The sequence below is a fragment of the Carcharodon carcharias genome, chromosome 10 (genome assembly GCF_017639515.1).
Source record: "Carcharodon carcharias isolate sCarCar2 chromosome 10, sCarCar2.pri, whole genome shotgun sequence".
NCBI classification, from domain to species: domain Eukaryota; kingdom Metazoa; phylum Chordata; class Chondrichthyes; order Lamniformes; family Lamnidae; genus Carcharodon; species Carcharodon carcharias.
In genome coordinates, this window is record NC_054476.1 from 1228164 (window position 1) to 1254083 (window position 25920).

Genomic DNA, 25920 nt, shown 5'->3' on the forward strand with positions numbered 1-25920 from the left:
CCCATAAAGAGACAGGCATAGCTGGGGCCCATGCGGGTACCCATATCCACACCTTTTATTTGGAGGAAGTGAGAGGAGTTGAAGGAGAAATTGTTCAGCGTGAGAACAAGTTCAGCCAGACGGAGGAGAGTAGTGGTGGATGGGGATTGTTCGGGCCTCTGTTCGAGGAAGAAGCTGAGGGCCCTCAGACCATCCTGGTGGGGGATGGAGGTGTAGAGGGATTGGACGTCCATGATGAAGAGGAAGCGGTAGGGGCCAGGGAACTGGAAATTGTTGATGTGACGTAAGGTGTCAGAGGAATCACGGATGTAGGTGGGAAGGGACTGGACAAGGGGAGAGAGAAGGGAGTCAAGATAATGAGAAATGAGTTCTGTGGGGCAGGAGCAAGCTGAGACGATCGGTCTACCGGGGCAGTTCTGTTTGTGGATTTTGGGTAGGAGATAGAAGCGGGCTGTCCGAGGTTGGGCGACTATCAGGTTGGAAGCTGTGGGAGGGAGATCCCCAGAGGAGATGAGGTCAGTGACAGTCCTGGAAACAGTGGCTTGATGTTCAGTGGTGGGGTCATGGTCCTGGGAGAGGTAGGAGGAAGTGTCTGCGAGTTGACGCTCAGCCTCCGCGAGGTAGAGGTCAGTGCGCCAGACAACAACAGCACCACCCTTGTCAGCGGGTTTGATGACAATGTCAGGGTTGGACCTGAGAGAATGGAGTGCAGTAAGTTCAGAGAGAGACAGGTTAGAATGGGTGAGAGGAGCAGAGAAATTGAGACGACTAATGTCGCGCCGACAGTTCTCAATGAAAAGATCGAGAGAAGGTAAGAATCCAGAGGGAGGGGTCCAGGTGGAGGGAGAATATTGGAGATGGGTAAAAGGATCCGTTGAACTGGGAGAGGACTCCTGCCCAAAGAAGTGAGCCCGGAGACGAAGACGGCGGAAGAAGAGTTCAGTATCATGCCGAGCCCGAAATTCATTGAGGTGAGGGCGTAAGGGTATGAAACTAAGTCCTTTGCTGAGCACTGAACGTTCAGCATCGGAGAGTGGAAGGTCAGGGGGTATAGTGAATACACGGCTGGGGTTGGACTGGAACAGTTACTTGTGGGGAAATCTACAGAGGAACAGTGGGGATGTTCAAAAAGGAAATGGGAAGGGTACAGGATCAACATGTTCCCTCTCAGATGATAGGAGAGAGTAACAAGCCCAGAGAACCACGGATGACCAGAGATATTCCGGTTACAATGAGAAGGAAAAGAGAGGCTTTTAGCAGGTACAAGGGAAGCAAATCAGCGGAGGTATTAGTGGAGTACAGACAGTGCAGGGTGGAGCTTAAGAAAGCAATTAGGAGAGCAAAGAGGGGATATGAGAAAGCTCTGGCTGGTAAAAGTAGGGAAAATCCCAAGATATTCTATAAGTCACACATGGCAAATTGGTCAGGAAAGTAAAAGCCCATGGGATTCAGAGTAATGTGGCAAATTGGATAAAAGGTTGGTTTTGTAACAGGAAACAAAGGGTAATGGTCAAAAACAAAAACAGAATTACCCGGAAAAACTCAGCAGGTCTGGCAGCATCGGCGGAGAAAAAAGGTGACATTTCGAGTCCTCATGACCCTTCGACAGAACTGGTCTGTCGAAGGGTCATGAGGACTTGAAACATCACCTCTTTTCTTCTCCGCCGATGCTGCCAGACCTGCTGAGTTTTTCCGGGTAATTCTGTTTTTGTTTTGGATTTGCAGCATCCGCAGTTTTTTTGTTTTTATAAAGGGTAATGGTCGATGGATGCCCTTGTGAATGGAAAGTTGTCTCAAGTGGCGTTTCACAGGGCTCAGTGTTGGGACCCTTGTTTGTGTTATATATTAACGATTTGGACGTGAAAGGGGGGGCACGATTGGGAAATTTTCAGATGACACAAAGATTGGACAAGTAGTGGATAGTGTTGAGGATAGCCATAATCTCCAAAACAATATAGATGGGTTGGTGGTAAAAGCAAGGAACTGTGGATGCTGGAAATCCAAAACAAAAACAGAAATACCTGGAAAAACTCAGCAGGTCTGGCAGCATTGGCGGAGAAGAGCACAGTTGACATTTTGAATCCCATGACCATTCAACAGAACTAAGTAAAAATAGAAAAGAGATGAAATATAACCAGCTTGTATTCCATCCCTTTTCTATTTTTACTTAGTTCTGTTGCAGGGTCATGAAGACTTGAAACGTCAACTGTGCTCTTCTCTGCCGATGCTGCCAGACCTGCTGAGTTTTTCCAGGTATTTCTGTTTTAGATGGGTTGGTGGAGTGGGCGGTAAAGTGGCAGATGGATTTTAATATAGAAAAGTGTGAGGTCATACATTTAGGGAGGTCAAACAGTTACAGGGATTACAAAATAAATAGGAATATACTAAGAGGGGTAGATGAAGTGAGAGATCTTGGCGTACGAGTACACAGGTCCCTGAAGGCAGCAGTTCAAGTAGACAAGGTTGTAAAGAAGGCATATGGAATGCTCTCCTTCATTGGCAGGGGTATCGAATATAAAAGTAAGGATATAATGTTGAAATTGTATAAAACACTGGTGAGGCCACAACTGCAGTATTGTGTGCAGTTCTGGTCACCATATTACAGGAAGGACGTAATAGCTCTGGAGCGAGTGCAGAGGAGGTTTACAAGAACGTTGCCAGGGTTAGAAAAGTGTAGCTATGAGAAGAGATTGGATAGGTTGGTGTTATTTTCCTTAGAACAAAGAAGGCTAAGAGGTGTCTTGATTGAGGTGTACAAAATTATGAAAGGAATAGATAGAGTGGACAAGATAAAATTGCTTCCCTTGATGGAGAATTCTTGAACCAGGGGACATAGATTCAAGGTAAGTGGTAGAAGGTGTAGGGGGAACATGAGGAAGAACTTTTTTACACAGAGTGTAGTGGGTGTCTGGAATTCACTGCCCAAGTTGGTGGCAGAGGCAGAAATTTTAAACTCTTTTAAAAAGTACCTGGATCTGCACCTAAAGTGCTGTAAGCTGCAGGGCTATGGGCCGGGTGCAGGACGGTGGGTGTCCTCGGGCTGGCATGGACAAGATGGGCCAAATGGCCTCCTTCTGTGCTGTAACTTTTCTATGGTTCTATGGTTCTAAGTATATCAATGGGGAGAGGATAACCAGGGAAAGAGTAGGGCCCATAAGGGACCAAGGGGGTGATCTATGGGTGGAGCCAGAGGACATTGCTAGAGTGTTGAATGAATACTTCACATCCGTCTTCACCTAAGAGAATGAAGATGAAGGTATGGAACTCGGGGAGAGAGACTGCGAGGTTCTTAAGCAAATTGATATAGTGAATGACAAGGTATTGGAGGTGTTGGCAGGCTTAAAAGTGGACAAATCTCCAGGTCCAGATGATTTGTGTCCCAGACTGCTGAGGGAGGCAAGGGAGGAGATCACAGGAGCTCTGACCCAAATTTTTAATTCCTCTCTGGCCACAGGGGAAGTGACAGAGGATTGGAGAACAGCTAATGTGGTTCCACTATTTAAGAAGGGTTGTAGAGAGAAGCCAGGGAACTACAGGTCAGTGAGTCTCACGTCAGTGGTAGGGAAACTATTGGAGAAAATTATGAAGGAGAGTATCTATCTCCACTTGGAGAGGCAAGGTTTGATCAGGGATAGTCAGCATGGCTTTGTCAGAGGGAGGTCATGCCTAACAAATGTGATTGAATGTTTTGAGGAGGCGACCAGGTGTGTAGATGAGGGGAGTGCAGTTGATGTAGTTTATATGGATTTCAGCAAAGCCTTTGACAAGGTCGCACATGGGAGACTTATAAAGAAGGCAAATGCACATGGGATACAGGGTAATTTGATAAGGTGGATTCAAAATTGACTTAGTTGTAGGAATCAGAGGGTGGTGACAGAAGGATGCTTTAGTGACTGGAAGCCTGTGTCCAGTGGTGTACCACAGGGATCTGTGCTGGGTCCCCTATTATTTGTCATTTATATAAACGACATAGATGACTATGTTGGGGGTAGGATTAGTAAGTTTGCGGATGACACAAAGATTGGCTGGGTGGTTAACAATGAGGTTGAGTGTCTTGGGCTACAGGAAGATATAGATGGGATGGTCAAATGGGCAGATAAGTGTCAGATGGAATTTAACCCTGAAAAGTGTGAGGTGATACACTTTGGTAGGAGTAATTTGACAAGGAAGTATTCAATGAACAGCATGGCATAAGGAAGTTCTGAGGAACAAAAGGACCTTGGCGTGTGTGTCCATAGATCTCTGAAGGCAGAGGGGCATGTTAGTGGGTTGGTGAAAAAAGCATATGGGATACTTGCCTTTATTAATCGAGGCATAGATTACAAAAGTGGGGAGGTCATGTTGGAGTTGTATAGAACCTTGGTGAGGCCTCAGCTGGAGTACTGTGTGCAGTTCTGGTCGCCACATTATAGGAAGGATGTGATTGCGCTGGAGGGGGTGCAGAGGAGATCCACCAGGATGTTGCCTGGGATGAAACATTTAAGTTATGAAGAAAGGTTGGATAGACTTGGGTTGTTTTCGTTGGAGCAGAGAAGACTGAGTGGTGACCTGATCGAAGTGTACAAGATTATGAGGGGCATGGACAGGGTGGATAGGGAGCAGCTGTTCTCCTTCGTTGAAGGGTCAGTCACAAGGGGGCATAAGTTCAAGGTGAGGGGCAGGAGGTTTAGGGGAGATGTGAGAAAAAACTTTTTTACCCAGAGGGTGGTGACGGTCTGGAATGCGCTGCCTGGGAGGGTAGTGGAGGAGGGTTGCCTCACATCCTTTAAAAAGTACCTGGATGAGCACTTGGCACATCATAACATTCAAGGCTATGGGCCAAGTGCTAAGTGCTGGCAAATGGGATTAGGTAGGTAGGTCAGGTGTTTCTCACGTGTCGGTGCAGACTCGATGGGCCAAAGGGCCTCTTCTGCACTGTGTGATTCTGTGATTCTGTGACATTGAAACTTCTTACCTACAATATCCTTGAAAATCCTAAATGCCTCTATCAGGTCACCACAGTCTTCTTTTCTCTTCAGAAAGGAGGTCAGCCTGTTCAATCCAATTGAAAGAAGAGTAACATCAGATGCCATTTCCATGGTTTGTTCATGTGGATCAGCTGAGGGAGAGGAAGGATGGAAGCTGTTTGCTCCCCACACTTGCTACTTCCGATGTAGCTCATGACATAGGGGGTGGGGGGATGGGGGGAGCGGGGGGTGTGCCTCATGACATTTATTGTACGTGACCTTGGAAAATAAGTTAAAGAGTAGGATGGTAAAGAAACAGTGGCAGATATTTAAGGAGATATTTCATAACCCTCAGCAAAGATATATTCCAGTCAGAAAGAAAGACTCCATGAGAAGAATGCACCATCTGTGACTAACCAAGCAAGTTAAAGATAATATAAGTTGAGCAAAAAAGTGTGCATTACTGTGAAGTTTAGTGTTAGGTTAGAAGATAGGACAGAATTTAAAAACCGGCAAAGAATGACTAGAAAAATAATTAGGAGGGAGAAATTAGAACCTGAGAGAAATCTAGCTAGAAATATAAAAACAGCTAATGAGTTCAAAAAGGAAAAAGAAAAATGTATCTGAAGTGAATGCTTATCCCTTAGAGGGTGAGACTTGGAATTAATAATGAGTAACAGGGAAATGGTGGAAGTGTTGAACAAGTATCTTGTCTCCATCTTCACTGCAGACGACCCAAAAAAAAATCCTAAGATTACTTGAAAATCAAGAGGTAAAAGTGAGCGAAGAGCTTAAAACAGCCACTATCAAAAGGTACCAGGAAAAGTATTAGAACTAAAGGTTGACATGTCCCCTGGACCTGATGGCCTGCATCCCAGGGTCTTAAAAGAAGTGGCTGCAGTGATAGTAGATGCACTGGTTGTGATCTCTCAAAATTCCCTAGGTGCTGGAAAGGTCCCTCTATTCAAGAAAGAGGCAGACAGAAAGCAGGAAACTACAGGCCAGTTAGCCTAAGGTCTGTCATAAGGAAAAATGCTAGAATCTATTAAGGAGGTTGCAGCAGAACATTTAGAAAATCATAATACAATCAGCTGTACAGGGCCTTAGTGACTCTGTATCTGGAATACTGGTACAGTTTGGGTCTCCTTATTTAAGAAATGTTATGGACAGATGCGAGTTTTATTTAAACAGTCCTGAGTTCTCCTCTCCTCTCACCACCCATCTGTAAAGAAAAGTGCTTTGATTTTGATTCCCCCTTTATTTCAAGAAACAGCTGAAGGCACTGGATACTGCAAAGGCTATGGGTCCTGACAATATTCCGGCAATAGTACTGAAGACTTGTGCTCCAGAACTTGCCACACCCCTAGCCAAGCTGTTCCAGTATAGCTACAACACTGGCATCTACCCGGCTAAGTGGAAAATTGCCCAGGTATGTCCTGTACACAAGAAGCAGGTCAAATCCAACACGGCCAATTACTGCCCCATCAGTCTACTCTCCATCATCAGTAAAGTGATTGAAAGTATCATCAACAATGCTATCAAGCAGCACTTGTTTAGCAATAACCTGCTCACTGATGCTCAGTTTGGGTTCTGCCAGGGTCACTCAGCTCCTGACCTTGGTTCAAACACGGATAAAAGAGCTGAACTCCCAAGGTGAGGTAAGAGCGACTGCCTTTGACATCAAGGCCATATTTGACCAATTGTGGCATCAAGGAGCCCTAGCAAAACTGGAGTCAATGGGAATCAGGGGGAAAACTCTCAGCTGGTTGGAGACAAACCCAGCACAAAGGGAGATGGTTGTGGTTGTTGGAGGTCAATCATCTCAGTTCCTGGGCATCTCTGCAGGAGTTCCTCAGGGCTGAATCTTCGGCTCGGCGAGTGGGGGTGGCCCCCCACACCACCCCCACACCCCCCCCCCACCCCATAGACTGAGACCACTTCCATTTTCCCATTTATTTAAAATAAAGCATTGTTTCATTTCTTTGAAATGTGATTGAACCCAGGCCCCTAGGGCAGGGGCCCCAGTGTTTTTCACCTTGTGCATCCCACTCTCTCCTGGGCCTGACATGTGTGAAGTCTCTGACAGTCCAACAGACCAAACACAGGTTTCTTCATTGTCACTGGAAAATGCTTTCACTTGCTTCAAAACAATGCTATGCTCTCTGCTGACCTGGCAACCTACCCCACCGATGCCCCCCCCTCCCCAAACACCCCACCACCCCAACTACAAAACCCCATACTCCTCCCCACAGTCAGCAGCAGAAGACCAGGCAGTTCGGAATCAGTCCCCTTGAAGGCAGAGGCTGCTTGGAATTAATGCCACATAACCTGCTGCATTCTTCACTGTTGCTGGAGAGAAACTGATGGGTCTGATATGAAAAAAGAATGGATTTAGAGCAGAGTTTAGATGTTATAATAAAGAATATTTCCAAGTCTTGTAGTTTAGTTTGTATCATCTTTTGTTAAGACATTGGTGTAACTGTTAACTTGACTTGGAAAATGTTCAAAAACTTTTAATGACAGAATAACATTGAAATTACGACACAGATCTTCCATGGGGAGCTGTCTCAGGGCAAACAACATCAAGATAGTGTAAATGGTACAACACCCTAACAAAGAGTTTTACTAACTTCTGCATATTGCAGATTGCCTGTCTTGGGAAAACACTGCAACCAGCCAGCCCATTTGGAGGCAAGCACTGAAACTTGGTTCTCCATGTTTTGAGCACCATCTCTGTCAAACTCACAACATCCAAATTACCCAGAGGAAGGCTAGTGACCTTCAGAAGTTCCCCCTATTCACCAACAATGACACCATGAACAGCCATTTCTGTGGACACCCTCGCCGATCTCACATCAAGCTCTTCAGTCATAGGCCAGTTAGCTTGACGTTTTTCATGGGGAAGGTGTTAGAGTCGATCATTAAGGAGGTTATAGCTGGGCAGCTAGACAAACTCAAGATAATCGGGAAGAGTTAGTAATGTTTTGTGAAAGTTAAATCATGTTTAACCAATTTATTAGAATTCTTTGAAGGAATAACATATGGTATGGATAAAGAGAAGCCTGTAGACATACTATGCTTGGATTTCCAGAAGGCATTTGATAAGGTGCCACATCAAAGGTTATTGTGGAATTTGAAAGCTCATGGTCTAAGGAGAAACATATTAGCCTGGATAGAAGATTAGCTGACAGGCAGAAAACAGAGAGTGTGCATAAATGGGTCTTTTTCTGATTGGCATGATATGACAAGTGGACTCCCGCAGGGGTCTGTGCTGGGGCCTCAATTTTTACAATTTATATCAATGACTTAGATGAAGGGAGTGAGGCATGGTAGCTAAATTTGCAGATGAGACAAAGATAGGTAGGAAAGTATGTTGTGAAGAGGACATAAGGAGGTTGCAGACAGATATAGATAGATTGAGTGAGTGGGCAGAAATATGACAGATGGAGTATAATGTGGGAAAATGTGAAGTTGTTCGCTTTGGCGGGAAGAATAAAAAAGCAGAGTATTACTTAAATGGAGAATGACTGTAGAATTCCAAGGTGCAGAGGGATCTAGGTGTTCTTGTGCATGAGGCATAAAAGGTTAGTATGCAGGTACAGCAAGTAATTAAGAAGGCTAATGGAATGCTCTCCTTTATTACGAGAGAAACTGAACATAAAAATAAGGATGTCATGTTTAGTTATACAGGGCATTGGTGAGACCACATCTGGAATACTGTGAGCAGTTTTGGTCTCCTTATTTAAGGAAGGATGTAAATACATTGGAGGAGGTTCAGAGGAGGTTTACTAGATTGATAAAAACAAAAAAACTGCGGATGCTGGAAATCCAAAACAAAAACAGAATTACCTGGAAAAACTCAGCAGGTCTGGCAGCATCGGCGGAGAAGAAAAGAGTTGACGTTTCGAGTCCTCATGACCCTTCGACAGAACTTGAGTTCGAGTCCAGGAAAGAGCTGAAATATAAGCTGGTTTAAGGTGTGTGTGTGGGGGGCGGAGAGATAGAGAGACAGAGAGGTGGAGGTGGTTGGTGTGGTTGTAGGGACAAACAAGCAGTGATAGAAGCAGATCATCAAAAGATGTCAACGACAATAGTACAATAGAACACATAGGTGTTAAAGTTAAAGTTGGTGATATTATCTAAACGAATGTGCTAATTAAGAATGGATGGTAGGGCACTCAAGGTATAGCTCTAGTGGGTTTTTTTTTATAATGGAAATAGGTGGGAAAAGGAAAATCTTTATAATTTATTGGAAAAAAAAAAGAAGGGGGAAACAGAAAGGGGGTGGGGATGGGGGAGGGAGCTCACGACCTAAAGTTGTTGAATTCAATATTCAGTCCAGAAGGCTGTAAAGTCCCTAGTCGGAGGATGAGGTGTTGTTCCTCCAGTTTGTGCTGGGCTTCACTGGAACAATGCAGCAAGCCAAGGACAGACATGTGGGCAAGAGAGCAGGGTGGAGTGTTAAAATGGCAAGCGACAGGGAGGTTTGGGTCATTCTTGCGGACAGACCGCAGGTGTTCTGCAAAGCGGTCGCCCAGTTTACGTTTGGTCTCTCCAATGTAGAGGAGACCACATTTGGAGCAACGAATGCAGTAGACTAAGTTGGGGGAAATGCAAGTGAAATGCTGCTTCACTTGAAAGGAGTGTTTGGGTCCTTGGACGGTGAGGAGAGAGGAAGTGAAGGGGCAGGTGTTGCATCTTTTGCGTGGGCATGGGGTTGTGCCATAGGAGGGGGTTGAGGAGTAGGGGGTGATGGAGGAGTGGACCAGGGTGTCCCGGAGGGAGCGATCCCTACGGAATGCCGATAAGGGGGGTGAAGGGAAGAGTGGACCAGGGTGTCCCGGAGGGAGCGATCCCTACGGAATGCCGATAAGGGGGGTGAAGGGAAGAGTGGACCAGGGTGTCCCGGAGGGAGCACTGATCTCTACCTCGTGGAGGCTGAGCGTCAACTCGCAGACACTTCCTCCTACCTCTCCCTGGACCATGACCCCACCACTGAACATCAAGCCACTGTTTCCAGGACTGTCACTGACCTCATCTCCTCTGGGGATCTCCCTCCCACAGCTTCCAACCTGATAGTCGCCCAACCTCGGACGGCCCGCTTCTATCTCCTACCCAAAATCCACAAACAGAACTGCCCCGGTAGACCGATCGTCTCAGCTTGCTCCTGCCCCACAGAACTCATTTCTCGTTATCTTGACTCCCTTCTCTCTCCCCTTGTCCAGTCCCTTCCCACCTACATCCGTGATTCCTCTGACACCTTACGTCACATCAACAATTTCCAGTTCCCTGGCCCCTACCGCTTCCTCTTCACCATGGACGTCCAATCCCTCTACACCTCCATCCCCCACCAGGATGGTCTGAGGGCCCTCAGCTTCTTCCTCGAACAGAGGCCCGAACAATCCCCATCCACCACTACTCTCCTTCGTCTGGCTGAACTTGTTCTCACGCTGAACAATTTCTCCTTCAACTCCTCTCACTTCCTCCAAATAAAAGGTGTGGCTATGGGTACCCGCATGGGCCCCAGCTATGCCTGTCTCTTTATGGGGTATGTGGAACATTCCTTGTTGCAGTCCTACTCCGGCCCCCTTCCACAACTCTTTCTCCGGTACATCGATGATTATTTCGGTGCCGCTTCATGCTCTCGTCAGGACTTGGAAAAATTTATTAATTTTGCTTCCAACCTCCACCCCTCCATCATTTTCACGTGGTCCATCTCTGACACTTCCCTTCCCTTCCTTGACCTCTCTGTCTCAATCTCTGGTGATAGACTGTCCACCAATATCCATTACAAACCCACCGACTCCCACAGCTATCTCGACTACAGCTCCTCACACCCCACTTCCTGTAAGGACTCCATCCCATTCTCTCAGTTCCTTCGCCTCCGTCGCATCTGTTCCGATGATGCTACATTCAAAAACAGTTCCTCTGACATGTCCTCCTTCTTCCTTAACCGAGGTTTTCCACCCACGGTCGTTGACAGGGCCCTCAACCGTGTCCGGCCCATCTCCCGCGCATCCGCCCTCACTCCTTCTCCTCCCTCCCAGAAACATGATAGGGTCCCCCTTGTCCTCACTTATCACCCCACCAGCCTCCGTATTCAAAGGATCATCCTCCGCCATTTCCGCCAACTCCAGCATGATGCCACCACCAAACACATCTTCTCTTCACCCCCTTTATCGGCATTCCGTAGGGATCGCTCCCTCCGGGACACCCTGGTCCACTCTTCCCTTCACCCCCCTTATCGGCATTCCGTAGGGATCGCTCCCTCCGGGACACCCTGGTCCACTCTTCCCTGCACCCCCCTTATCGGCATTCCGTAGGGATCGCTCCCTCCGGGACACCCTGGTCCACTCCTCCATCACCCCCTACTCCTCAACCCCCTCCTATGGCACAACCCCATGCCCACGCAAAAGATGCAACACCTGCCCCTTCACTTCCTCTCTCCTCACCGTCCAAGGACCCAAACACTCCTTTCAAGTGAAGCAGCATTTCACTTGCATTTCCCCCAACTTAGTCTACTGCATTCGTTGCTCCCAATGTGGTCTCCTCTACATTGGAGAGACCAAACGTAAGCTGGGCGACCGCTTTGCAGAACACCTGCGGTCTGTCCGCAAGAATGACCCCAACCTCCCTGTCGCTTGCCATTTTAACACTCCACCCTGCTCTCTCGCCCACATGTCTGTCCTTGGCTTGCTGCATTGTTCCAGTGAAGCCCAACGCAAACTGGAGGAACAACACCTCATCTTCCGACTAGGGACTTTACAGCCTTCCGGACTGAATATTGAATTCAACAACTTTAGGTCGTGAGCTCCCTCCCCCATCCCCACCCCCTTTCTGTTTCCCCCTTCTTTTTTTTTTCCAATAAATTATAGAGATTTTCCTTTTCCCACCTATTTCCATTATAAAAAAAAACCCACTAGAGCTATAAGTTGAGTGCCCTACCATCCATTCTTAATTAGCACATTCGTTTAGATAATATCACCAACTTTAACTTTAACACCTATGTGTTCTATTGTACTATTGTCGTTGACATCTTTTGATGATCTGCTTCTATCACTGCTTGTTTGTCCCTACAACCACACCAACCACCTCCACCTCTCTGTCTCTCTATCTCTCCGCCCCCCACACACACACCTTAAACCAGCTTATATTTCAGCTCTTTCCTGGACTCGAACTCAAGTTCTGTCGAAGGGTCATGAGGACTCGAAACGTCAACTCTTTTCTTCTCCGCCGATGCTGCCAGACCTGCTGAGTTTTTCCAGGTAATTCTGTTTTTGTTTTACTAGATTGATACCTGGAATGAGTGGGTTGTCTTATGAGGAAAGGTTGGACAGACTGGGCTTGTTTCCACTGGAGTTTAGAAGAGTGAGGGGGTGATTTGATTGAAGTAACAAGATCCTGAACGGCCTTGACAATGTGGACATGGAAAGGATGTTTCCTCTTGTGGCCGAGTCCAGAACTAGGGGGCACTGTTTTAAAATTAGGGGTTGCCCTTTTAGGACAGAGATGAGGAGAATATTTTTCTCTCAAATGGTTGTGCGACTTTGGAACTCTCTGCCTCAGAAGGCGGTGGAGGCAGAGGTAGATAGATTCTTAATAATAAAAACAAAAAACTACAGATGCTGGAAATCCAAAACAAAAACAGAATTACCTGGAAAAACTAAGCAGGTCTGGCAGCATCGGCGGAGAAGAAAAGAGTTGACGTTTCGAGTCCTCATGATCCTTCAACAGAACTGATTAGTTCTTTAGGGATGGACAATAAATGCTGGCCAGTGATGTCCACATTCCATGAGTGAATTAAAAAAAATCAAACGTTGTCGGGGTAGATGGGAATGTGGAATTTGAAATACAAGCAGATCAGCCGTGATCTTATTGAATGATGGAGCAGGCTCGAGGGGACGAATGGCCTACTCCTGCTCCTATTTCATATGTTCATGTGTAATCATCTACAGATTGGACTTGAATAACGAGGAGACTATCACCAACAGCACAGAAATAGACCTATCATCTCAAAAATTTTATGACGGCATTTATACCCACATGAACCTGCCCCCACCTCTCTTCATCTCATCCTATCAGCATAACTTTCTATTCCTTTTCCCCTCATGTATTTATCCAACATCCCCTATGATTTTTGCTTCATCTGCTCAATGGCACAGCAAATTCTACATTCTTGCCATCCTCTAGGTAAAGAGGTTGCTCCAGCACTATAAATTCTCCACTCGGACAGTAAACTGCATTTAATGTAGTTAGTTATGACCGTAGAGACTGCTACCTACAGTTTATGGAGACTGTTCAAGTGAAACGAGACAGCTTGTAAATTCAGTTCTGTACAGAAGAAAATATATTGGAATCCACTCAAACTGGCTGAAGAGAGAGAGAGACTGCCATTCTCTTAAAATCTGCACCTGAGCACTATCTGTACTCTGGAAACATCCCCATAAGTACTCCTCACTGCATATTATAACCATTGGAAAACCTCTTAAACCCCACAAAGATTCTCATAGGTGTGATCTTCCCAAGGTCCCTATTTGCAGTGCTTAATATGTAAATCAAGAACTTGGAATTGTGGGGTATCTTTAATATGGAAAAAAGCCTCATGAGGGCTATGGAAGGTATAAGGAAGATGGACATCAAGCCAAAGGAGTGGAGATTAGGAGGGGTGATCAAAGGTTTGATCAAAGAGTAAGGGCGTAAGAAAGATCTTAAATGACTTAAGAAAGGTGGAGGGGCAGAGGAGTTTATTCCTGGTAGTGAGATCTAGATGGCTGAAGATACAACCGTCAAGGGTGTCATAGAGTCATAGGGGTCTACAGCACAGAAAAAGGCCCTTCGGCCCATCGAGTCTGCACCAGTCAAACAAGTACCTAACTATTCTAATCCCATTTTCCAGCACTAGGCCCATAGCCTTGTATGTCATGGCATCGCAAGTGAAGACGGTTTAATAAGAGGCAGAGAAATAGAGGATTTGGGGAGTTATTGAAAAATCTGCAAGGAAAGTGGAAAGCAAGACTGTGGAGGGATTAAACACAAAGATGAGAATGAGAACCATTGTCTTGCGCTATTATATTGAGGGATTAAACACAAGGATGAGAATGAGAACCATTGCCTTGCGCTATTATATTGAGGGATTAAACACAAGGATGAGAATGAGAACCATTGCCTTGCGCTATTATATTGAGGGATTAAACACAAGGATGAGAATGAGAACTATTGCCTTGCACTATTATATTGATGACTTCTATAGATATGTAAGTTCTAGATCCAGGTTTTGGGAGAGCAATGCTAAACCAGCCTCTCTGCACCTGCTGTCCAAAGCTTCCAATCTCTTCCTGGTCCACTGCACAGGAAGCAGGCCATCCATTTTCCAAAACAGCTTCCCTCTTTCCATTCTGTGATGGGTAAAGGGAGGCTGGGCTGGAGCCGTGGTGGGGTGCGAGGACACAATGGATAATGCAGTGGCACAGTGGTGACATCGCTGGACTCATAATCCAGAGGCTCAGGCTAATGTTCTGGGGACATGGGTTCAAATCCCAGCACAGCAGCTGGTGGAATTTAAATTTGATTAATAAATCTGGAATTTAAAGCTAGGCTCAGTAATGGTGACCATGAAACCATCACTGATTGTTGAAGGGATCCATCTGCTTTTCTAGTGTCCTTTAGGGAGGGAAACCTGCCATCCTTTCCTGGACTGGCCTACATGTGACTCCAAATCCACAGCAATGTGGCTGACTCTTAATTGCCCTCTAAAATGGCCTAACCAGCCATTCAGTTCAAGGTGGCAATTAAGGATGGGCAACAAATACTGGCCTTGCCAGTGACACCCAAATCCTATGAAAGAATAAAGAAAAAATAGAATTCTGCAAAGGGCCTTTACCAGATACATAAAGCTGTGGACTGCAAGTACCATCTGAACTCAGAGGTGTAATTGGGCATTGACAATACTACTCAGAGTCTTTGAGTGATTTAAAAGGGGAATGATAAGGAAAACTGAAAGTAAACTTTGTAATTCAGCTGGATTTCAGCTCTGGAAGTGGAATATTACACTCATTGCAATGGGCGAGTTCTATAAATCACCAGGTCTAAGTAACTTCATTGCTTGTCGGCTGCTGTGGTTAATCAGAGGATAATTGTAATGCCTCATACATTTCAGTTCCTGGATAAATGCCTGCCTTTCTGTCTTTTTCTAAAGGTTGTTTTACATCTGTAACAAAGTTAATACGAGAGTGGCATTTGGAGTATGACATTTGAAGTGTGGTGGACACATGCTAGACACAAAACTGGCAAATATCCTGTGGTAAGATTTACTGTTTTATCAAGTCATGAATATTCAGCCACATAAAGTATCCCTTTAAGATCAAAAAGTCTAATTGCTGTTAAGTAAACACTGGCTGAGTTTATAAAGAGATAACCATCTTCACTATTATCTTATGTTCTTGTACAGTTTCTTTGTTTCTTTATACTTGAGTGAGATAGGGCATGGGAGCAGTGGAGGGGGATTAAAGTGCAGGAATATTGTGAGGTGTGATCCTTAAGTCTGGGACAGGGAGGTATCTCGGATCTGGGAATAGTGGGAATGATGAGAGAGAATCAGAGCAGATGAGTGTCATTATGGGGAAGTGGAGCATTGGGAAGGGATTTTCTGAGGATGAGATTCCAGGAGGAAGATATTAGGAATACTGGTAGGTCCATGTGTATCGGGAATTGTGTGTTGGAGGTTTGGAATGAAAATGAAAACCTAATTAAATGCAGAATATAAAACCAAATATATTTACTTGTAATTTTATCTTCTGTTTAGATATTTGACATATGGAAAGATAGGTGAAACAGACTTTACACAACTTTGAAGACAATGTTAAGAAAGGAGAGGAAGACCAATAAACTGAAGAACATGTTGGGAAGTTCAGAGTCATTTTGGTCAAGTGACACAATTCCAGATCCATCGGGTTCAAACATCCCTCTGGTCAGAACTGACAGGACTTCCATTTATAACACAAGAACACCACAGAGAGTCTCATTTACCACTGACATTCCTTATTTTCACCGCATCGATAAGTGCAATGAAGAAAAGGTGTGTGAATATGAAAGAAAGGCATCTGAACTAACTTTACCAGTTTCATATAATTTAAAGAAATTATTCCGGCGAGTTTTTCCTTTTTTAAGATGGTTTCCCAGGTATAGACTGAAGGCATGGTTTATTGGAGACCTGCTATCTGGAATTAGTGTGGGTCTACTGACCATCCCCCTGTCCCTTGCTTTTGCAGTCTGTGGTGCACAGCCACCTATTAATGGCCTCTACACTAGTTTAGTTACCACAGTCTTATATTGCTTGCTTGGCACAACAGAACACCAGTCCTATGGAGCATCTGCATTCACTGGTCTTCTCATTGCTAAGAGTTTAAGTCATAATGAAACTCAAGAACTTAATTCTGACAGCAACTGTACTCCAACGTGTTCGCGAGAACTTTATGTGATCACTCTCACCTTTGTTTCTGGAATTATTTTAATTTCTATGGGAATTTTTCGCCTCAGTTTCCTAAGAACATACATCTCCAAGCCTGTTATAAATGGTTTCAAAGCTGGAACAGCTTTGCATTTATTAGCCATTCTCCTGACTTTAATACTTGGTATAGATCCGTCAATTCATCACGGGCCTTTATCACTTATCTATAGTTGCAAGGTCATAATTGAAAATATTAATAAAACACACACTGCCTCAGTGATTGCTGGCTTAGCCACTTTGGCACTCTTGGTGCCTTTTAAAATAATAAACTCAATTTATAGCAGGCATCTCATACCTATTGAGTTTATCGCACTAGTTGCTTCCATTTGGTTGTCATTCTGGTTGGAACTAGAGGACAGCCATAATCTCAGGTTGATCAATAATCATCCATTTATTTTACCAAGACCTAGTCTTCCTTCTTTCTCTTTAATCTCCAGTGTTGTTGCAGATTCAGTTGCTGTTGCTCTGGTGACATTTGCGGTTAGCATTTCACTCGGGAGAGAAAACTCCAAAAAACACAACCAAAGTTTTCGCCCACATCAAGAGACAACAATTTTAGGACTTTGTGACCTGCTACTCTCATTTCTGGGTGCGTTTGCAGCTTCTGGGGTTTGGGAACAAACAGTGGTACAAGAAAAAACCTGGGGTCAAACCCAGGCTGCCAGTTTGGTGGCAGCAAGCCTCTGTCTTACAGCTCTGCTTTGTGCAGACACCCTGCTTCCGCTGGTGCCCAAAGCAGTTCTTGGTGCTATTGTCATTTCAAATCTGGGGTGTTACTTCGAGTTCTTCTGGAAGTACTGTTTTTCATGTAAGAAGAATAAATATGAGTTTGTGGCTGGAATTACAACATTTGCAGCAGTTTGCATCCTAGATATAGATATTGGTTTAGGTTTTGGCATACTTTTCTCAATCTTACTCACTCTACACAGACTTCAGAAGCCATCTAATGCCATTTTAGGCCATATTCCCAACACTGAAAACTACATAGATTTGTCCATTGAGAAAACTGCCAAAGAAGTAGTTGGAATTAAAATTATAAAAACATTTGATTCTATTTATTATGGGAATGTTGATTTTTTACTGTCCTGGATAAAACTTAAAGTGAATTGTTATCTTCAGTCTGGTCAGAGTTTGGGAAGTGATGAGGAATTATACAGTGTGGAGGATAAATATCACATGTTACAGGAATCTACACAATTCACTGCATTGGATGAACATGCTTTGAGACGAATAAACCATACTGCATTATATAGACGTAAAATATCCAAACAAACTGCAGATGTTCACACTATAATTTTGGATTGTGGATCAGTGAGTTTTGTGGATGATGAAGGAGTAAATGCTTTGATTTATCTGTCTGAGCAATACCAAAGAATAGGAGTTGGCTTTATCCTTGCCAGTTGTTCAAGTGCAGTTCTGAAGAGTCTACAAGAACATAGTTACTTCAAATCAACAAGTCAAAGCCTTAATTTCAGCAGCATCCATGATACTGTTTTATTTGTCCTGCAACAAACAGCAGAAAGAAATCAGAGTCTGCAAGGATCTGAAAACATTCTTGAGACAAACAGTGAAATACTAACTGAATGTGACACGGTTGAAATTCAGACAGACACTAACAACAGCACAAATGCAGAACTTTGTCAAATGGAAAGAGGTGAAACTGTTTCCCATCAGAGGAGTGGTTCAAAATCAAAAAATCAAAGAATAATTGAATATGAGACAGCCTTGTAACAAAAATCTGTTTAATTTATTTTTCAAACCTTCACGGAAACTATGATCTACATCTGATGCTGCATTTCTGCTGCAATATTTTGTTGGTTCTATTTTCATTATTATGAAATGATAAATTCAAATGGACACAATCAAAATAAAAAACTAGCTTTTTCTGACAAATGTTATTTGTATGTATATGGATGTACCCGTCATTAGGGAACATTCAGTGATAGAAAACACATCACATAGTTAGCAGAGTAAACACCACAGCCTGACCACGGGCCTGGGAGCGGCCGGGAAACAGATTGCCAACCGCAATCGGCCCCCGGCTGCGAGCTCACGCTGGCTGGCCAATAAACAGCCACTCAATGTGAACCGTGCGCTGAAAAGCTCAGTGTTGCCAGGTTGGGGGCGGGATGAGGGCGGTGATGGTGTGTCCGTGGACGCAGGCGAGCACTGAGAGAAAGCTCCCTGTAGGCTGAGAGCTGCCTGGAGGAGCTGCGGACCCGAAAACTGTGAAATAACGTTTTCAAAATCAGGGAAAAAAACATCCAGGCGTCACAATCAGGCACCTGAACATATAGGTGATAAAAATGCTGTCCACATGATTTTAATTTTAATTTTATTTAATAACAGAAATCTCATCCCACCTTTGGTTGAGGTTTGATGAAAAATGCAAAGTCTACCTGGCTGATTCGCACGTCTGCCAACTGTAAGGTTGGATGGGCCATGAAAAATCGAAGACAATTGCGCCGTTAATGGGCTTAATTGCCCTTTTAATTGTCAGTGGGCGCGCTTCCGACTTTTGCAAGGGCTCATTGAGTGGAATAGCTTGCAAGTGCAGAGCGATGTCGGGATGATCCCCCGACATCTTCTCATGTGACTTTATGCCCGATTGAGTCAGGCGCGCACCCACTTATGGGTCGTAAAATTCTCCTCATGTAGAAAATAGCTTAGAGTGTGGATGATTATATGGAATTTTCTGCATCTTGATGCTGTCTGGAGTATTTTGTTTTATTCGGAAATATTTTTGTCTGCTCATTTGAGCTTAAGAAACAAATAAGCCACGTAACAAATAAAACAAAATAAAATAAAATAAAATGAAACAAATGAACCATGATTGCTAAAAGTCTGGAGATCAAGGATCAATGGTTACAAAGAGATATGATTTCTCTCATTTCCTACTTGGAAGCGCAAAGGCTCTTATTTGGCCCTTCGCACAGTAACTCAGGTGAGATTCAGAAATCCATGGCACATTGATAATGACTATTTATTCTGAGAAGCTTTTAAACACATGCAGCTTTTTATGTCATTATTGGTTTGGACAAATAGCACGGGTACATCAGAAACATATATTCAAATATTTTGATAATTTGTTTATAATGAGTTTCAATTTTCCTGTCTTCTTTAGCCAGAATTGCAAAATTCTTCACAAGTAGAACTCCACAGCTGCTCTCTCCCTTGTTTAAGGAACAGACGACTCAATCATGAGTACGGACTCAAAACGTTAACTGTGTTCCTCTCCGCTGATGCTGTCAGACCTGCTGAGTTTTTCCAGGTATTTTTGTTTTTGTTTTGGATTTCCAGCATCTGCAGTTTTTTGCTTTTATTATGATTGTCCAAGGTTACTTGTCAATTTTTTAAAAATCTTGCTCTGACTTTGAACTAAAGCACGACTTTATTCAACTGTTTAACATGTATGAACTGTTGTTCCATTTTCTCTTTGTGTCCTTTTGAATAATGCTGCCAACTGAAGAAACTGCATGTTGTTAAAAACATGATCACAGCAGTCATTTATATTTAGTATTTAGTGTTAGACATGTGGATGTGAAGTCTGTGTTCCTAGCATTTATGAATTATTAAAGACCATGGTTGAAATTGCTCACTGATTGTTACACAATAACAAAGCAAGAATTTCAGATGCAGGGATAATGTGCATGAATTGTTGAAAAGAAAATCATATCATCAAATTGTCATCAACCAAATTAAAGTAATGAATTCACTTCACTAGTTACACATTTATTTAAGAAAATGTGTTTGGTTCCTACAGGATACAAGAGTCATCTGAAATATAACCTATAGGTTAGCATCAAGTATAAATTAAACAGCTGTTTTGTATGGTAATTCTGATTTACTTGTTAGAATTACCATAAAGTTTTACATATTAATTAGGAAAATGCATTTTGATTGCAATTTACTGGGAATTAGAATTTTTTTATCAGGGCTGAATTTTGTTACTTTAGAATGGAGGCATTTCTCTCAGAAAAAAGAAGTGAAAGTATCAGTGATTAAACTTGACAAGAAAAATTAACTGATGGCACTGAAGGTTGCTCTTAAGTACTTGCCAGCAGCTGCTACGTAGCAGCATTGATCAAAGCCTTCCTGCTTTGAGATAGAGACTGCTATGTGGGATAACACTGGACTGCTTGGGGCACTAAGGAGCCTAGTAGAACTCATGTCATTTGGGATCAAGGGGAAACGTCTCCAGTGGCTGGAATGTTTTTTTGTCTGAGATAAAGACGGGTTGTTGTGGTTGTTGGAGGTCGATGAGGACATCTCTGCAAAAATTCCTTAGGGCAACATCATAGATTCAAATATCTCCAGCTGCTTCATCAATGACCTTCTTGGCATCATAAGGTCAGAGGTGGGGCTGTTTGCCAATGACTGCCCAATGTTCGACTTCAATCATAATTCCTCAGGTTATGAAACAATCACATCCCCCATACAGCAAAACCTGGACAACATCCAGACTAGGGCTGATACGTGACAAATTCCATTTGCACCATACAATTGGCAGGTAATGATCATCTCTGATATGTGTGCCTAACCACATTCCCCTGACATTGAATGGCATTACCATGCTTGAGTCTCCTATCATCAACATCTAAGGAAAGAGATTGTTTCAAATGCTATGTGCTGGGATGGTGTGGGGCGGGCGTGGGGGTTGGGGGTTGGGGGGGGGTGGTGGGTGGTGGTGTGTGTGGGTGTGGGGAATGAGTGGCCTGGATTATTTTTGTGCTCTTTCTATCACAAAAAAAAATAAGCTTTGAGCTTCGCCTCGGTTGGTGACCAGCTGAAACTGGTATATGATAGGACTTGATTTGCATATTTACATAGAAACTAGGAGCAGGAGTAGGCCATTCAGCCCTTCGAGCCTGCTCCACCATTCAATATGATCATGGCTGATCATCCAACTCAGTAATCTGCTCCCGCTTTCTCCCCATATCCTTTGATCCCTTTCACCCCAAGAGCTATATCTAACTCCTTCTTGAAAACATACAATGTTTTGGCCTCAACTACTTTCTGTGGTAGCGAATTCCACAGGCTCACCACTCTCTGGGTGAAGAAATTTCTCCTCATCTCAGTCCTAAATGGTCTACCCCGTACCTCAGACTGTGATCCCTGGTTCTGGACTCCTCTACCATCGGGAACCTCCTTCCTAGATCTACCCTGTCTAGCCCTGTTTGAATTTTATAGGTTTCTATGAAATCCCCCCTCATTCTTCTGAACTCCAGCAAATATAATCCTAACCAACTCAATCTCTCCTCATATGTCAGTCCCGCCATCCCAGGAATCAGCCTGGTAAACCTTCGCTGCACTCTATCTATAGTAAGAACATCCTTCCTCAGATAAGGAGACCAAAACTGCACACAATATTCCAGGTGTGGTCTCACCAAGGCCCTGTATAATTGCAGCAAGACATTCCTGCTCCTGTACTCGAATCCTCTCGCTATGAAGGCCAACATACCATTTGCCTTCTTTACCGCCTGCTACACCTACATGCTTACCTTCAGTGACTGGTGTACAAGGACACCCAAGTCTCGTTGCACATTCCCCTCACTCAATTTACAGCCATTCAGATAATAATCTGCCTTCCTGTTTTTGCTACCAAAATGGATAACCTCACATTTATCCACATTATACTGCATCTGCCATGCATTTGCCCACTCACTCAACTTGTCCAAACCACTCTGCACCCTCCTCACAGCTCACCCTCCCAACCAATTTAGTGTCATCTGCAAACTTGGAGATATTACATTTAGTTCTCTCATCTAAATCATTAATATATATTGTGAATAATTGGGGTCCCTGCACCGATCCCTGCGGTACCCCACTAGTCACTGCCTGCCATTTGGAAAAAGACCTGTTTATTCCTACTCTTTGCTTCCTGTCTGCCAACCAGTTTTCTATCCATCTCAATACACTACCCCCAGTCCCATGTACTTTAATTTTACACGCCAATCTCTTATGTAGGGCTTTGTCAAAAGCCTTCTGAAAGTCCAAATAAACCACATCCACTGGTTCCGCCTCATTAACTCTACTAGTTACATCCTCGAAAAATTCCAGTAGATTTGTCAAGCATGATTTCCCTTTCGTAAATCCATGCTGACTCTGTCTGATTCTGCCACTGTTTTCCATGTGCTCAGCTATTAAATCTTTTATAATGGACTATAGAATTTCCCCCACTACCAACATCAGACTGACTGGTCTATAATTCCCTGTTTAAAGGGCATACTGGCTAAAACAGGTAGATGCTTTGGCCATCGGGCAGTAATGCCCCATCAAAGGTGGGGTCTGATGGAAATTGGGCAGTAAGCCATTTTTGGATCGCTCCATCTCAGTTACACTGTTAAACAAGCCCTCAGAGCGGAATCGTCCCAGATTTGCACTAAGTGCGGTAGCAGGCAGGAAAAGGGACGTTTTAACTGCTGATTGCAAAGGCGGGTTGTTGCTCCATATCATCCCAATCCCAACTCATTAGTTATGTATTCCAAGGAAACACACCGCTTTACTGGCAGATGGCCTCTGATTCACCCACCATGCCATCCCCTCGCCACTTCCTCGTGCCGAGCACCATATTTAAAGTGCAGCGTGCATGCCTCTCAGTGCCCAGGGCTGCTGCCCAGAAGACTGCAGCCCCTCAATTCAGTGACACATCCCTGGAATGCCTTTTCGACGCTGGGGAGGCCATTGTGATGTCCACTACCCCCATTCTGGGTGAAGACCAGCAAGCAAGCTCACCAATGCAGCATGGCAGGCGGTGGCAACGATGGTCAGCGCCAACACCGTGCAAAAGAACAGCCACCCAGTACTGAAAGAGGATGAATGGTCTCATCCCTTCCGCCAGGGTAAGTCACTCTTCTCATCACCCTCAACTCACACACTCACAAACCCATCACACATCCACAGGGATCTCACACCTCAAGGGATAACACCACTAACTCTCACACACACCCTCACATCTCCATCAGGCTCTGGACCCCGTGTCCTCTTCCCATCCATGTCTCCACTCACCACATTCCATGCCATGTGTCTTGTTCACACTCTCTCCAGCTATTTCCACACAGGAGCAGCTGGCCCACAGGAGGACAGCCAAAGCAATCTGGGGTCCCCAAGGCCTCGGCTCGCCAGAGCACCCACGCCAAAGTCATCAGGGGCAACAGGGCCAACCATCGCACAGACTGTCTCCACCCCGGCTGCAGATGTCAGGGCAGCACCTAGAAGACGTAGTAGGCCTAAAAGATTTAAGAATTTCTGATCACAACTGGTTGCACGGGTGAACATGTCACTTGATAATCTGAAAATATATTCACTTTCACTGAATAATGTGTAATGGTGTCTTTCAGTTTCATTTACAGGCTTTGCGAGTCCTCCCACTGTATCCCCCCAACACTAGCAGTTCAGCTGCACATACCTGGCCCACATGTGATTCTGGAGGGTGAAGTGTGTGTGTGATGGGGCATTTCGGAGCCCTATGCAAGCACTGTCCCATGCACAGGGAGCCTTCATCCATCACATTCATCCGAATGTTCGGAGAATTTTCAATGTTGCCTGCTGGGGTTCTCTTTCAGTTGTCTGTCTGAATTGACCTGCATTTCCACTCATCCAATGATCGCACTCCCATTCAACACCTATTGTCACCCAACATGAGGCTCCACTTTGCAAAATGGTACTGGTGAAGTATGTCTTGAACTCCCCCGTCCTTTCCCCTCCCCTAGTCACCCACGTCCTTTCCCCCATCACTGTTGACCCCGCCGGCATCACCTTCCACTTCCCCACCATCACCTACTAGCCAGAATCCTTTTCTTTCCAGGATGTCTAGGTGAACAAGCATGTTACCTACATTCCTGAGAATCCCACCCCCATCCACATTGACCTCCTCAACCCCCACCCCCGGGTCTGTGCCTGCCTCCAAGTCCCACCCACCACCCTCGCCCTCCCTTCTACAGCTACAGGCGCACCCTCACCACCCCCCCCACCCTACTGTCTCACTGCTGGATCCAGTGCCTTGGTTTGTTGGGGCTAAAGGATTTTGGTTGCATGCTGGTTTCGGGGTGACCAAGTTGGTACCGAGACAGAGAAGATCAGTGGACCTTAGAAGAAACAAGTTCTGTTTATTTACAAAAAGGAACTCAGCAGCTACACTTGTGTGCTTACAACTCAAAACTCTGTCTTTACACTTCAGATTCTAACTCAAGACTGCTCTACAGAGGTAGCCCACACTGCTCTACTATTGGGCATCAAGGTCATGTGATCTTCCATTGTAACATTCATCTTAAAGGTATATTACACATCAGATTACTACATCCCTCCCCCTTTACTCAGAAATACATTTTACAATTTTTTCAAAATATCAAATTTTCACACAGGTAAGTAATTTACAAAGTAAGTCTTTCTGGGGGTTTCCTTATGCATGTAGAATGTCTCAGCTCTACAGCTTCTAATGTTTTATCTCAACCTCCCTCACTGGAGCAGTCTGAGCATCTGGTTCTTCAGTAGGTACCCGCAAATCTGTTTCCTCGACTCTTTCAGGTACAGTCGGCCCTTCAGACACATCTGTACTCAGTTGAGTTCTTTCAACAGGAGATGTTGATTCAGTCACGAACACTGGTGGAATCATTCCTGGGTGTTTTGTTTCTCCTCTTTTTATATGATCCACACGTGTCCGTATGACTCGAATTTCCACTTTCACCTGGTAGGAAAGAGGTTCAGTTACTGTATTTATTTCACCAACAACCATGTTAGTTTGTCTCTAAATTCTTCACATGTACCTTCTCTCCTACATTAAATGTCCTGTGATGGCTGTGACAGTCACGTCCAGTTTTCTGACTTCCCTGACTTCTTTCCATCTTCCCCCATAAGTTTGGCATAATTAGACTCAGTCTCGATTAGAGATGGTGCTTCTTCAACAATTCTACTTGTGTGACACCTATTGTTGTATGAGAGGTGGTTCTATAATGGAAAATGAAACATGCTAATTTAGTCTCTATAGAATCTCCAGGCAATTTCTTCATATCAGATTTGAACGTCTGAACCTCTCTCTCGTCTAGTCCCTTTGAAGAAGGGCAGTGTGGTGAAGTTTTTACATGAGTAAAACCGTTGAGGCTGATAAACCGTGCAAAAGAGCGCATTTCCGGCTGAGGGAACTGCACCCCACAGCCCTCCCCCTCACCCCCCCCCGCCAGACCGCACAGCGCTTCCTGGCGGACGTCACACTGGGTCCACCCACTTAAAATGGAGGCACGCCCCTGATTGGGGGCACCGATTGAAGGCGCACCTGCTCATGCCCGTTCTCGTAGTCCCCCTCCAACAGGGGAATCATTTTTCCCATTGTCTGATATGACCACTTCAGGTAGTCCATTGATTGTGAAACTTTGACGTAGCTTGTCAATTGTAGCAGGGGGATGGAGGTCTAGAGGGATTGACTCTACACCTCCATCCTCCACCAGGATGGTCTGAGGGCCCTTAGCTTCT

The 25920-nt window shown here is 44.6% G+C and overlaps 1 protein-coding gene across 1 annotated transcript; it reads left to right on the forward strand.

Moving 5' to 3' along the window:
• The first annotated feature begins 15801 nt into the window (after positions 1-15801).
• LOC121283260 (prestin-like) lies at positions 15802-18183 on the forward strand. Its single transcript, XM_041197642.1, has one exon. The coding sequence runs from the start codon at positions 15802-15804 to the stop codon at positions 18181-18183; it is 2382 nt and encodes a 793-aa protein (XP_041053576.1).
• Positions 18184-25920: the final 7737 nt, after the last annotated feature.